General features: G+C 38.0%; 1 protein-coding gene across 3 annotated transcripts in view; it reads left to right on the top strand.

Annotated features, from left to right (window-relative positions):
* Nucleotides 1–3744: 3744 nt before the first annotated feature.
* Nucleotides 3745–16405, top strand: part of LOC149538690 (putative phospholipid-transporting ATPase 4) — a 55806-nt gene continuing 43145 nt past the window's right edge. For all 3 annotated transcript variants that reach the window (XR_016356096.1, XM_089800023.1, XM_089800022.1), the window contains exons 1-2: nucleotides 3745–6013; nucleotides 6114–6224. Coding sequence is in view for 2 of the 3 variants with exons in the window: in XM_089800023.1 (XP_089656149.1) it covers nucleotides 4170–6013; nucleotides 6114–6224 (1955 nt within the window). In the remaining variant the exon portion in view is untranslated. The remainder of the gene's footprint in view (nucleotides 6014–6113; nucleotides 6225–16405) is intronic.

The following is a 16405-nucleotide window of genomic DNA, read 5'->3' as shown; positions in this document are numbered from 1 at the left end:
ATTCCACAATCTACATGGCTAAAGTAGACTTCAAATCACCACCAAAAGATATTACACTAACTTGGCTAATATACAATGACAAACATAACCCACAAACTAAGCCACTCAACTAGTAGCTATACATTTAAGAATCCCAACTGCCCCTACAACGTGAACACAACCTAACACCTATCACAAATAGAGAACCAAAAAAAAACATAGAAATGGAATACTAGCTCAAAATGGTCCTAACATCAAGCCATCCTGACCATTTACTTGAACTAGCTCGCCACGTCTGTTTGCGAGAAATTCAGGCTTTCAACCATTGCCAAACTATCACAACCCGCCATAGCAAAACCACTTCCAATAACACCTCCACTAGACATCCCAACCTCCTGAGTAGTACCACTTGACTCCCTGCCACCAGCCACTTGTGCTACACTACTAGGCTCCCCTCCAACCCCAACCTCGATTTGAGTTGTCTTTGTAATAGAGGGTGTCCATGACTCCCATGAAGGGTCATGGATTCTATTGGTGTGAATTTCCACCTCCTTCTCATTGCTACCACCGTTGTCCTATCCATCTTTAGGTCGTGTATAAAATTCAATAGGACAAACAACCCTTGAACACACTCACCAAGAGTATTTCCTGAGGCCGAGTGGATGTGAAAACCACTAATGGATGGATCCACCTCCAATTAAATGCCACGACTACTAAAACATGTGGATTCTAACCCTAACCTATGCTTGGTTCATAATCCTTTCCAACCCGCCAACCCAATTTAGTTCCAACCATGCACGTGCAACCTCGAGAGGCACCAAACAAAAGAGCTAAGCCCAAAAACAAGGAAGGGATATCTAGGTTACTTCTTGGGCATTGGTATGCATTCAAAAATTCATCACCCAAAATCTCCATGTAACCGCTTCCCAAAACTTGACATTATTAATCATAAAAATGTTTTATCATTTTGTGCATAGAAATGGGGCTAGTGAATCAAGGATTTGGCCTAAAGTCTCTAGTGAGAAATTGGCTTCCATGGCTAAACAAGAGCTCACAACTAGGGAAAAGCTAAAGCATACAATCAAAATAATGAAACAAAGCTACTAGTACTTTAGATTTAAAGGCAAAGGTTTGCCACAAAAAAATCCAAACTTGTGCGAACAACTGCTCCCAGTAATTTCAATGAATGCAATTCATAACGACCACCATAAGTGCCTCGACCACCCCCCACAAGAACAAATCTACCATCACATCAACTACCTTAGGAAGTAGCACCTCACCTCCATTTGCATAAGAGCTATCATCACTCAAGGTAGAAATCGAGATAGCCACATGTACCACATGTACTGCCTAGGTTGAAAGATCTTCAAATTCCAAAAAGGAAGGTCTTCAAAAAGTTCAAATTAGTCATCTAGGGACCCATTGGCTCTAGTATTAGAAAGTTTATCTACTATTGTGTTTGCTTCTCTCATCACATGTGATACCTTGAATTCTTCAAAGCTAGATAGTAGGTTTCTTATCCGCATAATGTGTTTATTAAGGTAACATGTGTCAATTTGTCCTTTCATGATGCCATTCACTATCAAATGAGAATTTCCTTCTAGGTGCAATTTCTCTCTCCAATTTGTTTAGCTTGTAGGACTACCCCTACTACAACAAGGCATTCAACTTCATTGCTCATTCCATCCACCAACCTCGTCAATCCTACTGCAATTATGGATCCTTGTGCATTGCTAGACACATATCCAGTCCCTGATTGGCTTGAATTACCTCTAGATGCTTGTCAAAATTAATTTTGATCCACCCTTCCTCAGGCGGACACTAGGAATTATCTCATGTTGTAAACAAAGGATGAATGCTCAAAGACCCATTACCAGGTCCTTCCACATTGTTATCTTGGTGTTGTATAAAGTTTTAAGGGAAAAAAGTCTAATAAACTTAGTAACATATTTTGGTTAATTTCTCTTGGGTTCCTTAGCAAAGCGTTACAAAATCTTTGAATCCATATTATTGAATTGCTCTACACGATTGAGACCATTTATTTGATAGTATAAACCATAATTTGTAGACAACTTTCCAATGTGAAATAACAATAACAAAATAAACAATAAAGGTGAAATAAATATTTAAATTGATTAAAATGAAAACACAATATAATATCTAGATAATGATACCAAATAACAAAAATCATCAATTGCAAGCTTCTTTTGGATTCAAATATGAAAATATTTTTGCATCGACATTTTGGATCATATCACGTGATCCATCATCAGAATGATACTAATAGAGAACATGAAGAGGGAAAAATATTCATGCAATGATGGATCACAAGGTGTAATCTAGATGATAAATGTGATGCAAAAAATTTCATGCATACAAGCATGCATTTTTTCCCTCCTTATGCTTTCTAGTAGTATAATCTTGATGATGAATCACTTAGTGTGATCTAAAATTCAATGCAAAAGTATTCACACAATCAAATTAAAAATAAACAACTTATGAATAATCTCATTGGTAGAAATCTACTTGCTCTTAACAATTATAGATAGAGATTTATAGATAGAAAGGAAGGATAAGAAGAGAGAGCTAAAAGAGAGAATGATATGTTATTATAATGACAAGTAAAGGTAGAGTGATAGAGAGAGTTGAAGGGAATTTTATAAATATTAATAATTATATTATTTTAAAAAATATATAAATTAACAATATAAATTATATTATATGAATGAATTACTCATTTCTACCAATTCAATTATAAGTTGAAATATTTAATTAAATTAATTCAAACTACCAAAATATCTAGTAAGTTTGAGAGGTGGTATTAGTTTTACAAATTGTAAAATGATAAAAAAAAATTAGAGCAAGGTTGAAAAATAGTAGCTAGTAAACATAGTGTAAACTTAAAGAAATAACATTTTACAATTGTCAAAAATAAACATCAATGTGAAACTAATAAATATATTTAAAATAATAAATATAAAACATTCAATTCTATATTTGAAAAAATAAATTGTGATAATTAATATTGATTAGACATTCATTTTTGTCTAAAATGGTGTGAGGTGGAGGATACAAATATTACTTTTTTGAAAATCTAATTAACTTGTCACAAATGTGGAAAAGATACATTTATTAATGCATGATAGAATTGTTAGAAAATATTTGTATTTTTATTGAAGAAAATTGAATTTTCTCCTTACCAAAATAGTATGGTTCAATAGAGTGAATAGGAAAAAATAATTTATAAAATAATGAAAAAATAGAAAAAGATATAAACATTTGAAATTTCTTTAATTCTTTTAAATCTTATGAATTCATTGATCGAATTCAATTGAATAAAAGCAACAATAGTATCAAGAGAAACTAACAAGATAGGAACTAATAAACCTTTTTGAAAACATTAGACACCATCATTTAAAGAAATGGTATATAATCATTATCATTGATACCAACTAAGTATAAACAATTTATTATCATTGGATTGAATGAAAAATATCTCACAAAATTGCATCCTAAGATAATAGTAAAGACAATCAGAAAAATATGATTAGATATCAACTTCTTCGAACTTTCACAAAATTTCACAAATCCTAATCAATGGAAAATCCATAACATAAAATGCAACAGGCCGGAGTGGGATGCAGGTGTCTTAAAGCGCACATGTACACTCCATTCCGATCTACCTGGCATTTATTTGTCATCAGAGGATTGGTCGTCGTCGGCCAATGCCGCTTATATTTCACCATGCACCCCAACTTGTTTTGGAAATCTGCCGAATTGGGCGGAACACCCAACACTCCCCCTTTCCCAACCAAAATCTTTCGGAATTTGAACAAGACAATGGCGCTTCGATTTCTCGCGACAGTTTCCCTAAACAATTACTTGGAAATTTACAGAGTTCATAAACAATTACTTGAGCTTGGAAGCAGAGGTAAAAAAAAATATTAATAGTCTCTGGAATGCATAGATGGTGCCGCGTTCCTCTCACGCGCTTTCCAATGGTATCAGACTGAAATACCTTTGAAAAATAAGCTGGAAAAGAATGCGGAAACAGCAAGCGGGCAGAGATTGTCCGGGGAGATCGATAGGGGAAGGATCTATTTCAGGGATCGGTTTTATCAGCTGATTTCGGGTAGGACTGATTGAATTTGTGATTTGTATGCAGTGGATCTGATCGAAAAGGGTTTTTAATGGCGCGGGGCGCGAGAAAGAAATCGAGGGTGCGATGGAGTAAGCTTTATTCGTTCAGCTGCATAAGACCGGGCGTGGATGAGGCAGAGCTCGGGCAGCCCCATCCGCTTGAAGGACCTGGGTTTTCACGTGTGGTTATGTGCAATGAGCCCGAGGTGCACAGCAAGAAACCTTTGAAGTACCCTTCCAATTATGTGAGCACCACCAAATACAATGTCTTGACATTTGTGCCCAAGGCTCTGTTTGAGCAGTTCAGGAGGGTTGCCAATCTTTATTTCCTGCTGGCGGCCATTTTGTCTGCGACCCCGGTGTCGCCCTTCAGCGCAGTGAGCGTCGTCGCCCCCTTGGTGTTTGTGGTGGGTGCCAGCATGGCCAAAGAGGCCGTGGAGGACTGGAAGCGATTCATCCAGGACATGAAGGTCAATTCTCGTAAGATCACTGCGCATAAAGGAAATGGTGTTTTTGCAACCAAGTCTTGGCAGAAGCTTCGTGTTGGCGATGTGGTAAAGGTAGAGAAAGACAACTTTTTTCCTGCCGATTTGCTTTTACTCTCCTCTAGCTATGAAGATGGTATCTGCTATGTAGAAACCATGAACCTTGATGGTGAAACAAATTTGAAGGTCAAGAGATGCTTGGAAGTAACCCTTGTCTTGGACGATGATCATGAGTTCAGTAACTTCGCTGCCACGGTCAAGTGCGAGGATCCTAATCCCAATCTCTACAGTTTTGTCGGAAATTTTGAGTTTGAAGGACAAGTTTATGCTCTTAGCACTGATCAGGTGCTTCTACGAGATTCAAAGCTCCGGAATACTCAGTATATTTATGGTGTGGTAATTTTTACTGGCCATGATAGTAAAGTGATGCAGAACAGGACCGAGTCTCCTTCCAAGAGGAGCACCATTGAGAAGAAAATGGACAATATTATTTACCTTCTCTTTTCATTTCTGCTCCTCATTTCTTTAATTAGTTCTATTGGTTTTGCCCTTAGGACAAAATTCAGCATGCCTGATTGGTGGTATTTGCAACCGGAGAATACTACGGAATATTATGATCCAGAAAAAGCAGGCACTTCAGGTATTTTCCATTTAGTCACTGCGTTGATCCTCTATGGCTACTTGATCCCTATTTCGCTGTATGTTTCAATCGAGGTTGTCAAGGTTTTGCAAGCGGTCTTTATAAATCAAGACATCCAGATGTATGACGAAGAAACAAGTACCCCTGCTCAAGCTCGGACTTCTAACTTGAATGAGGAGCTAGGACAGGTGGATACCATTCTCTCAGATAAAACAGGAACCCTTACATGCAATCAGATGGACTTTATCAAGTGTTCGATAGCTGGTATTTCATATGGTGTTGTCTCAAGCGAAGTGGAGATTGCTGCAGCAAAACGGATGGCAATGGATCTCAAGGGTCACCTGTCTGTTTTTGGTATCCCAAGTCTTAATAGACAAGAATTGGGTGCATCGGCGAACGATACCCAGAGATCAGACTCAGCGGAACCAGAGATTGAACTGCAGATTGATGGGCGACAATGGACTCAGATGACTGCAAATCCTTCTATCAAAGGATTCAATTTTAAGGATGACCGACTCATGAATGGAAACTGGGCGAAGGAACCTAACAGGGATATGATTTTAATGTTTTTCCGTATATTAGCAATTTGTCATACGGTTGTTCCGGACCATGATGAAGAGACAGGTACGGTAAGTTATGAAGCAGAATCACCTGATGAGGGTGCTTTTGTTGTAGCGGCAAGGGAGTTTGGCTTTGAGTTTTGCAGACGAACACAAACAAGTGTAATAATTAAGGAGTGGGATCCATCTTCTCAACAAAAGATCGAGAGGTAGAATCCGATATGCTTCTTGTAAATTCATAATGCTGTACCGCATTTGCTTTTTTTAATGACTAAAGGATATATAGTAGATGCACGCAATATTTTACAGGGAGTACAGATTGCTCAATCTTTTGGAGTTCAACAGCACAAGGAAGCGTATGTCTGTTATTGTGCGGGACGAAGATGGTCGGATCTTTCTACTGTGCAAAGGAGCTGATAGGTGAGTTACCTTATATCGAATTTCTGTTTAACTCGTGCTCGTTACTATTGGACAAGTTTACAAAATCCAAAAGAACATTATGAATAATATATTTAGCATACTAAATCAAGGCACTTAAAGTGCAAGATAAATCTGTGAACTTTTGTTTCTACGAGGAATTTAGTATCACCTAATTGAATTTTTGAAGCATTCATGCTTCTAGTATTTATTCTTCTAAATACACACCACCGATACCATTGGTTCATAGTTTCCTGTTACATAACTTTCTGGTTCTAACTATAAGAACAATTGCCCCAGTTTTGCAATTTGTAGTTTTATTTCAGCTTACATAAATTAAATTGCACATCTCAAAAATTAGCCCATTAAAGTGTTGCACACTTTGAGTTAACAATATATGGAAGAATCACTACCATAGATGTAATTTCTGCAAAGCTGATATGATATGTTTGTAACTCTTATGTTGACCTATAAAGATGTTTGCTCTGAGGTAATCAATAAAGTTGAAAGAGAGATGGGCAGTGTTTCATGTGGAGCTTCTGCAGATGGCAACACTCTGTTTCAGAACGTTACAACAATTACTAGATTTTTTTTTAACAAACTTTGTTCAAAATTAACATAAACCATAATTGGTGTCTAGTCTGCCAGGCAAATGAGAGGAGGAGAATTCTGAAATGTACCTTTTTGGGATTTACCTTCTTTAGTCTGGAGGCAATACTTCCAATTTGAGATGAGAATTGCAATATGTTTATAATTTAATTTTATAAAAAATGAAATTTTTTATTAGATTATTCAACTCAATAATTCTTAGAGTAATTCAGATTCCAGAAGACGAAACTTTTCTTGACTTGTAGCCAGGTGATTGAATGATATGTAAAGCTACTGAATAGTTTACTCTTCATTGTTTGTTTCTTCTTCAACTTCAAAGTTATCTAAGATGCTCAGTGTTTCTCTACCTGCCCTCTGTTTTGAATCCCATAGTTGTCCAGATTCCCTCCTGTGGCAGATGCGGATCATTGAAGGGTGCAAAATGAACAGACCACCAATGTTTAACTCAGTCTTTTCCTGGAGTCCACGTAGAAACAGATAAGACCACCTCAAGAATAATCATGCCCAGCTTGAATAATGGTAATGATGTTTGATTGCCATTGATGATCTGATGATATTAATGACTGTCAAAGGTGCTGCTAACATCTGATACTTCCTCCAAACTGAGATAATCCTCAACATCTTATTGAGAACCATGTTTGATGGACTTTCATTCGAAATACAATGGATTATGTTCACCTCGATAATGTTTGATCACAGCATCAAATACTTATTTCCTTATGTCTCACCTAATACTTCAAATAGTGAATTATTAAATTAAATGTATGTCAAACATTGTCAATATGAAATATATCATTGAATATATTATTTTCTCTTTGTGATAGTGGCAAGTATAAGTCTTATAGATTAGTTCCGCAATAACCATATAGTCCGCAATGCTAGGATATTAATCTTTAGACATCTTCAATCATATTTTTATTCTGCCAGTAGCATATATTTAATCACTGAACATTAGTATATATAAGGAATACATATGCTGACATATAAATAGCTCAAATATCTTCACTGATCAATAGATAAGCTTCAATAATATTATTTCAATGCACTGTGCGGTGTTCTTCTCAAGGAATTGTGATCTCCAAAGACAATTGCCTGTCTGAACACTTGATCAAATACTAACAAGAATCCCAATAACAGATTGGAACCATGAATATTCTTTTTTATTTTGGCTTTCAGTTTAATTCATGTGTTATGCTTGCTATTGGCAATGCTTCAACCAATACAATCTTGGCATTAGGATTCAAAGATGACAATATTCTTTGTAATCATAGTTTTTCTGTTTTCTATTTCATTCTTTCAGCTCAGTACTTATTACTATTATTATTTCTTTTTAATGTAATATAGCTGCAGTGGTTTCTGATAGTGGGGTTGGCCAAAAGGATGATAAGCTGCATCGGTGTGCTGTAATGTATCAGAGTCAAAGCATCTTAAGTGACTCAAATGCTGCTGGAGTGTCCATTGTGCTAATCCTGTACAGGCAATATTTGGTGGTTTACAATGACTAGATTAGGAATGTGAAGGACTGGTTATTTAAGGAGATCAGTGAAACTTCATACAATGTTTGGCTGGATCTTGGTGATTCATGAAGGGATGTTTAGAGCTGGGGCTTCATATACATTAAGGTACAAGCCAATAGTTTACTAATTGGCCCAGAATAATAATTTAACAACATGAAACTAACGGACATCATTGCCATCACCCATTCAAACTTCATGGCTAAACTAAACAATCCTTCATTTTCCTAGCTTTGTTTTCCAGTAGAGCAATCCATATAATGGTATCTATACGCATCACAAGTATCAGTGAAAAGAGCTCTATGTTCTCACAATGTACATCGGGCATATTGCAAATATCTGAAAATATGTAGCACCTTTTAGGTGAATTGTATATGCATCACATCCTATGTGACCACACTTCCTCAAGGATTATATTTATAGTCAAGTGGTAAACACAAAGGAGATATTTGAGCTATATATTATTGAAGCTCAAATTCCTCCTTTGACAAGGTTCCAACACCTTCTTACCAAGCAACACTTGTCAAATCAACAAGTTCTTCTCCTCCCACTCGGTCTCATTCACCAAGTGGTCAACCTCATTCACCACACAATTCTTCAATCACCAGCCTTTGTAATGTGCCCACTTTAGCAGTTTAATTAATTTCTTATAAAGTCATTAAATAAATTAAAAATTAAAAGGTGACTTTATATTTAATTAATTTAATTAATTATTGTACTACAAGGGAGAAGCTTCTACAGTGTGTATTAATTATTGGAAAGGGGGAAGCCTCTAGTAATTTAATTTTTTAGAAGCACAACTAATTATTGTATTGCAAGGGAGGAGTTTCTAGAGAGTGCATTAATTATTAGAAGGGGGAAGCTTCTAGTACTTGCAATTAATTAATATTTGATTTCCTTCTAGAAGGGTGTAGGAAAAGTATAAATAGAGGTGGGAGAGTCATTGTTGAGCATGGGATGATTGTGAATTGCATTTGATAAGAGCTTGGATGTGTGATTCACATATCTTTCTTGGCATTAGAGGATGTTCATCCTCTCTTGTAACATTCTAGACGTCATTCCCTTGGGGTTTGGCCTTTGGAATACATTGCTATGTACTTGATTGTATCATTGTGAGAACTAATAATATTTCAGCAGCGGTTCAGTCTTCAATTTGTATAAATTCCTTCTTGATCATATTGTGTGGATTGAAACCTATGCAAAGACATTTAAATCGCTTTCAGCAATTGGTTTAGTTCTTGGGCATTTCCAGGTTGCCCATTATAGTAGTATCAGAGCTATAAGTCCTGCCATCTTGTGGAGATCTTTAGCATTTATGCTTGAGCATGCGACAAGGGCTTTATAATTTTCGCAATACCAGAGCAAGACGTAGTAGGAGTTCAGACTTGCAGAACGAACAAGGTAGTTTATCTGTGCAGAGGGACACACAATCCAATCATACAAATACAGAGGAGATATTCTTTGAACAAGATAGCAGTATGGGTGACCGAGATGATAGGAATACTGGTCCAGATCAGGGAAATGTAATGTTCAGGTTATTGGATACATTTCAGGAGCATAATAGGCGAATGGATATGATGTTGCAGCTAATGGCTAGACTAATGGGCATCAATATTAATCTGGGTGATGTCAACAATGGAAACAACAATAATAGGGGCAATGATAATGGAGGCCGAGGCAACATTAATGGTAATAATGGACATGACAATAATGGGAATGAGGCTGATAAATTTAGACATGTTGCATGCCCAACTCAAATAGCCAGCTCGAGACCTCTTCTACCCACCTTCCCACCTAGAGATCCAGTTCAGCCAATTAATGAACCGCAAATTACGGAGTTACAGGATCAGTTCAGGAGGGATTCTGAGGCCAGTGGACCGGAGTTTCAGGCGAACATTTCTCTCAGAGATTACTTGGACTTGAGGATCAGACATATGCCCAGATCAGGAGGAAGAAGTCAAAACCTTGAGCTGAGAAAGAAAGTTGGGAAACTTTCTTTACCTTATTATGATGCTTCAGGGAAGATGACTGCACAAGCTTGGGTACAGAAGATGGATACGTACTTATAGCTGAATCCTATGCTTGAAGACGAGGCTATAAAGTATGCGGCTATTCACTTGGATGGACCAGCACATGAGTGGTGGCACCATGGCATGGTAACCTTGGGACATAATCAGATCACATCTTACGAGGAGTTCACTGAGAAGCTCATAGAGAGATTTGATACTAGGGATCCCGAATTACAACTTAAGGAGTTGGCACAACTCAAGCAGTGGGGATCAGTTGAGACGTATATTAGTGAGTTTCAGAGGTTAGCTATGTTGGTCACAGATATTTCAGAGAGGAGGTTGGTAGTGTTGTTTATGGATGGACTCTCAGAACCCTTGCGAGGATGGGTCAAGGGGCATGACCCAACTATGTTGCAGGAGGCTACTAAAAAGGCTTGTGATTTAGCACCTTCTTCATTAAGGAGCAGATTTCAGCACAGGGATTCTAATATGAAAAAGGACAAGGAGAAGGACAAAAAAACTTTTCACAAGGATGCTCAGCCAAAAAAAGATAAGTTGGATAATGATACCTTGAATGATTTAAGAAAGAAGAAGTTATGTTTTCATTGCAGAGAGCCTTGGGATTTATCTCATAAGTGTCCTCTCAAGGCTAAGGCAAATCAAATGGAGTATTTCTCAGCAGAAGAGTCATAGTCAGAGAGGGAGGATCAGCACTTTGATTCAGATGAGGATAGCACTACAGAGGAGAGCAGCATTCCTGAGGATGAGAAGTCATTAGCATGACTAACGGGGGCTCAGAAGGCAATCACATTTAAGGTCAGGGTTACTATCCAAGGGCAGAAAGTGATCGCACTCATTAACACTGGGGCTACACATAATTTTATAGATGCACAATTGGTAGCCAAGAGAGGTCTACAGATTGAGGAGCATGCCGGATTTAGAGTCATGGTAGCTAATGGTGACAAACTACTATGCACTCAGAAGATATCTAATCTTCACATCAGGTTTGGAGATGGCTATGAGTTGGAAGATGAGTTCTATGTGGTAGACATGGGGGACTATGATGTCATCCTCGGCATGATATGGATGACCTTGTTAGTAGAGTTCACACTTAACCTAGCAAAATCGGAGATGAAGTTTCAACATGAGGGAAGAACTGTTGTACTTAGAGGACTTTCAGATGGGAGTTGCAGAGTAGTTTCCCTAAGGAGAATGCAGAGGCTTTTTCGGCATAATAACATGAGTGGGCAGTAGAATGTTTCACTATGCAAACTTCACAAGAGCCACAGGTGAAGAGTCATCCACCAGATATCCAGAAGATACTTGACAGGCACACCAAGGTATTTGGCGAGATTCCGCACGGGGTTCCTCTTGACAGGGGGATAGAGCATGTTATTGAGCTCGAGGAGGGAGCCAAACCAGTCATGATTACTCCCTGTTATCATCCTAAGAAACATAAAGATGAGATAGAGAAGGCAATTAAGGAGTTGTTGGAAATAGGGCATATTAGGCCTAGTAAGAGCCCCTTTGCTTCAACAGTAGTGTTGGTAAAGAAGAAGGATGGGACAATGCGCATGTGCATTGATTACAAGGCATTAAATAAGAAGACCATTAAGAATAGATATCCCATCCCACGAATAGATGAGCTGATTGATGAGTTACACGGTGCATTTTTTTAACAAATATTGATCTACGGTCAGGGTATCATTAGATCAGGATGAGGGAGGAGGACATTGAGAAGACAACTTTTCAGTGTCACTATTGCCACTTTGAGTTTTTAGTTATGCCATTTGGGCTAACCAATGCTCCTGCTACGTTCCAAAGTTGCATGAATCAGGTATTCAGGGAGCAGCTTAGGAGATTTGTCTTGATTTTCTTTGATGACATTTTAGTCTTTAGTAAGACTTGGGAGGAGCATTTACAACATCTTGAGATGGTGTTGTCTACTTTGGAGAAAGAGTCACTGTATGCCAAGGAATCTAAGTGCGAGTTTGGGATGACTGAGCTACTATACCTTGGGCATATCATTAGCACAGATGGACTTTGGGTAGATCCTGAAAAGATTAGGGCTATTGTTGATTGGCCTACTCCTATGAATCTTACACAGCTTAAAGGATTCCTTGGTCTCTGCAGATTTTATAGGAGATTTGTTAAAAGATTTTCACAGATCGCTACACCCTTGACAGACCTTACGAGGAAAGGGGCCTTCACATGGATAGAGGTAGCTCAGAGAAGCTTCGATCATTTCAAGAAGATGATGTCATCATGTCCAGTACTAGCTCTAACGAATTTCACAAAGCCATTTGAGCTTTGTTGTGATGCGTTAGGAGATGAGATTGGGGCGGTCTTGATGCAGGAGAAGCATCCCATTATTTTTGAGAGCAGGAAGCTCCATGGAGTAGAGAGGAGCTATTCCATCTATGATCAAGAGATGTTGGCTACAATGCAAGCATTGGCTAAGTTTCAGTCCTACCTAGTTGGGGGAAAGTTTGTTATAAAAACTGATCACAACAGCATCAAATACTTCAAGAGCCAACGTGATTTGAATGATAGACAACAGAAGTGGATTACGAAGTGACAGGCCTATGACTTTGACATTGAGTTTGTCAAAGGTAAGAAGAATGTGATGGCAAATGCTTTATCTAGGAGACCTCATATTTGTGCTCTAGCTGAGATTACAGGAGATTGGAGAAATAATATCACAGAAGAGTATGCGAGGGACACTTGGGTTTTTGGAGTTATTGCAAGCACCATACATGATGATCGTTACGTGGTGATGGACAGATTGATTAAGTTCGAGGGTAGGATATATTTGATTCCTTCATCACAGTTTAGGGAAGTAATACTGAAGGCATTCCACGATGCACCTACAACTGGACATCTAGGGATCTTTAAGACTTACAGGCAGATCCATGAGCGGTTCACATGGAAAGGGCTCAAGAATGATGTTCAGAAGCATGTCAGAGAGTATGTAGTTTGTCAGCAGAATAAGGGAGGACACACTGATCCTGCAGGGTTTTTACAACCTTTGCCCATTCCAGATAGGAAATGGGAAAGTATTTCTATGGACTTCATCACCAGGTTACCACGAGTACAGGGAAAGATTGCATCTATGTGATTGTTGACCGGCTAACGAAGTATGCTCACTTCTTTGCTATTCCATCCACTTACACAGCAACACAGGTGGTCGATCTTTTCTTCAGGGAGATATTCAGGTTACATCGAGATAGTAAATTTATGAGTTTTTTTGGCAGGAATTGTTTAGGTTGTGTGGTACAGATCTTACACCTAGCACTAGTTATCATCCATAGATAGATGGGCAGATAGAGATTGTGAATAAATGGGTGGAAGGATATCTGAGGAATTATGTGACTGCACAACAGAGGGATTGGGTCAAATGGCTACATATGGGAGAGTACTGTTATAACCACTTATCATATGTCCATCAAAATGACTCCATTCATGGCATGGTATGGTTATGAAACACCTAGTTTCATAGATTTGGTTTTGGGGCATAGTAGAGTGCCCAAAGCAAAACACTTCTTGCAGGATAGTGAGGATATTTTGAGGGTGCTCAAGGAGAATATACAGCAAGCCCAAAATCAGCAAAAATTGTATGCTGACCGGCACTAGATAGAGCGCAGCTTCGAGGTTGGAGATATGGTTTAGTTGAGGCTACAACCATATAGACAGTCATCACTCAAGAAAAGCGGAGTAGAGAAGTTGAAGCCTAGGTTTTATGGCCCCTACAGAGTGATTAGCAAGGTGGGCAAGGTTGCTTACGAGATTGAGCTTCCAGAGGGTAGTCGGGTGCATAATGTGTTTCATGTGTCAAGGTTTAAGAAAGCCATCGGTCAGAGAGTTGTGCCTTTAGTAGAATTGCCACCATTAGATGAGGAAGGAAAAGTCGTATTGATTCTTGAGGCCATTCTAGATACTAGGGATAGGACTCTGCGAAACAAGGTGATTAAAGAATATTTAGTCAAATGGAGATCTTTGCTAGAGGACGATGCTACTTGGGAAAGTGAGCAGGTGTTATAGCAAACAGGATTGAGATTGCTTGAGGACAAGCAATTTCAAGGAGGGTGGACTGTAATGTCCCCACTTTAGCAGTTAAATTAATTTCTTATAAAGTCATTAAATATATTAAAATTAAAAGGTAACTTTATATTTAATTAATTTAATTAGTTATTGTGCTACAAGGGAGAAGCTTTTAGAGTGTGTATTAATTATTGGAAAGGGGGAAGCCTCTAGTAATTTAATTTTCTAGAAGCACAATTAATTATTGTATTGCAAGGGAGGAGTTTCTAGAGAGTGCATTAATTATTGGAAGGGGGAAGCTTCTAGTACTTGCAATTAATTAATATTTGATTTCTTTCTACAAGGGTGTAGGAAAAGTATAAATAGAGGTGGGAGAGTCATTGTTGAGCATGGGATGATTGTGAATTGCATTTGATAAGAGCTTGGATGTGTGAGTTACATATCTTTCTTGGCATTAGAGGACGTTCATCCTCTCTTGTAACATTCTAGACGTCATTCCCTTGGGGTTTGGCCTTTGGAATACATTGCTATGTACTTGACTATATCATTGTGAGAACTAATATTATTTCAGCAATGATTTAGCCTTTGATTTGCATAAATTCCTTCTTGCTCATGTTGTGTGGATTGAAACCTATGCAAAGACATTTAAATCGCTTTCAGCAATTGGTTTAGTTCTTGGGCATTTCCAGGTTGCCCGTTACAGCCTTCTGGGGAGTATTAAAAGATCTATGTCCTCCACAACGAAAACAAGTACCCTTAAATGCACCTCTACTTGTCCTTCTCTGCTCAACAGGTTTTGGTTCATCTTCAACAATGCACTTATCCTTCACTGAGTGATCTTGCTTCTCCTTCCCTTGGGAATTGCCTTGATGTCTTCTCTTCAACTTATCTTCTGCTTTTAGAGCATACTGATAAACATCCTCAACTGAATCAATCTTCAATATACCAATCTCATATTGAATACAAAATCTCAAATCATTAACATACCTAGCCACCTTTTCCTTAAAAAGTTTTCTATGTTCGTACCGAATAGTCAACTTGTAAAACTCCTTGTTATAATCCTTTACAAACAATGTTGATTGCTAAGATGTGTTGTCTATTAGTATCAGACACTTAGTCATTCATATGGTAGAGTTGGTTGGTCATCACTGCTACCAAGGCATCTTATTAAGGCCGAGCTATGTATATAGGACTTATTCATATTTCAGTTAAAGTCGAGCAATTGTTATTGCCGAGCAAGTCTATGGTTGCTGAGTACTCCTATACATGCTGAGTGAGACAAAAGACAATATAAGTCGAGCTATACAGAGTCGGTTCATGCCAAGTCATACAATATGTGTTGAGCATATAGAAGTTGAGGGACAACATGAAGTTTAGTTATGATCAAGCATCAAAGTATTCATGTGCCAAGTAAACCAGTTATGGTATATTTGTTTGGAATTGTACAAACACTGAGGTAAACTATTTTTGGCCAACTTAATGCATGAATTAATGATCATAGAGTCATATAAGGTGATGATTACACATTTTGTTATGGATCATCAATCCCTATGCATAATGATATAACTAATTAGAAAAATGGAAGGATTAAGTAGCTGTCATGTCCCCTTTTCAAATAATTAAAAAAGAAAATCTTTGCTAAGGCAGGCAGGCCCAAGAAAGTGAAGTTTCGGAAAAAGGGGGTTAATCTTTGGAAACCGTTGGACTAATAAATGAAAATTATTATTAAAATAAGTTTCATTAACCTCTCTTGGACGTGAATTACAGTTATGCCCTCTTTTAAGGGGTTTGGAGGCATTTTGGGCTCATTCCAGAACTTGATTTTTGCTCATTCTTTGTTATTCTTCAGAGGCTGCCAAACCTGTGGAGAAGGAGACCCAAGAACGGGAGTTTGCAGGTTTCCAGGGAGACCCAAGAACGGGAGTTTGCAGGTTTCCAGGAAGGCTAAGGACGGGAGTTTGAAGCCATTCCATGTGCATGCTCATACATAGTTTGCCTTTGTGCTGAACAG

Source organism: Cupressus sempervirens, chromosome 9 (assembly GCF_028749045.1).
Source record: "Cupressus sempervirens isolate cs-2001-9-10 chromosome 9, ASM2874904v1, whole genome shotgun sequence".
Taxonomy (NCBI): Eukaryota; Viridiplantae; Streptophyta; class Pinopsida; order Cupressales; family Cupressaceae; genus Cupressus; species Cupressus sempervirens.
This window is presented reverse-complemented; position numbering and strand designations above follow the sequence as displayed.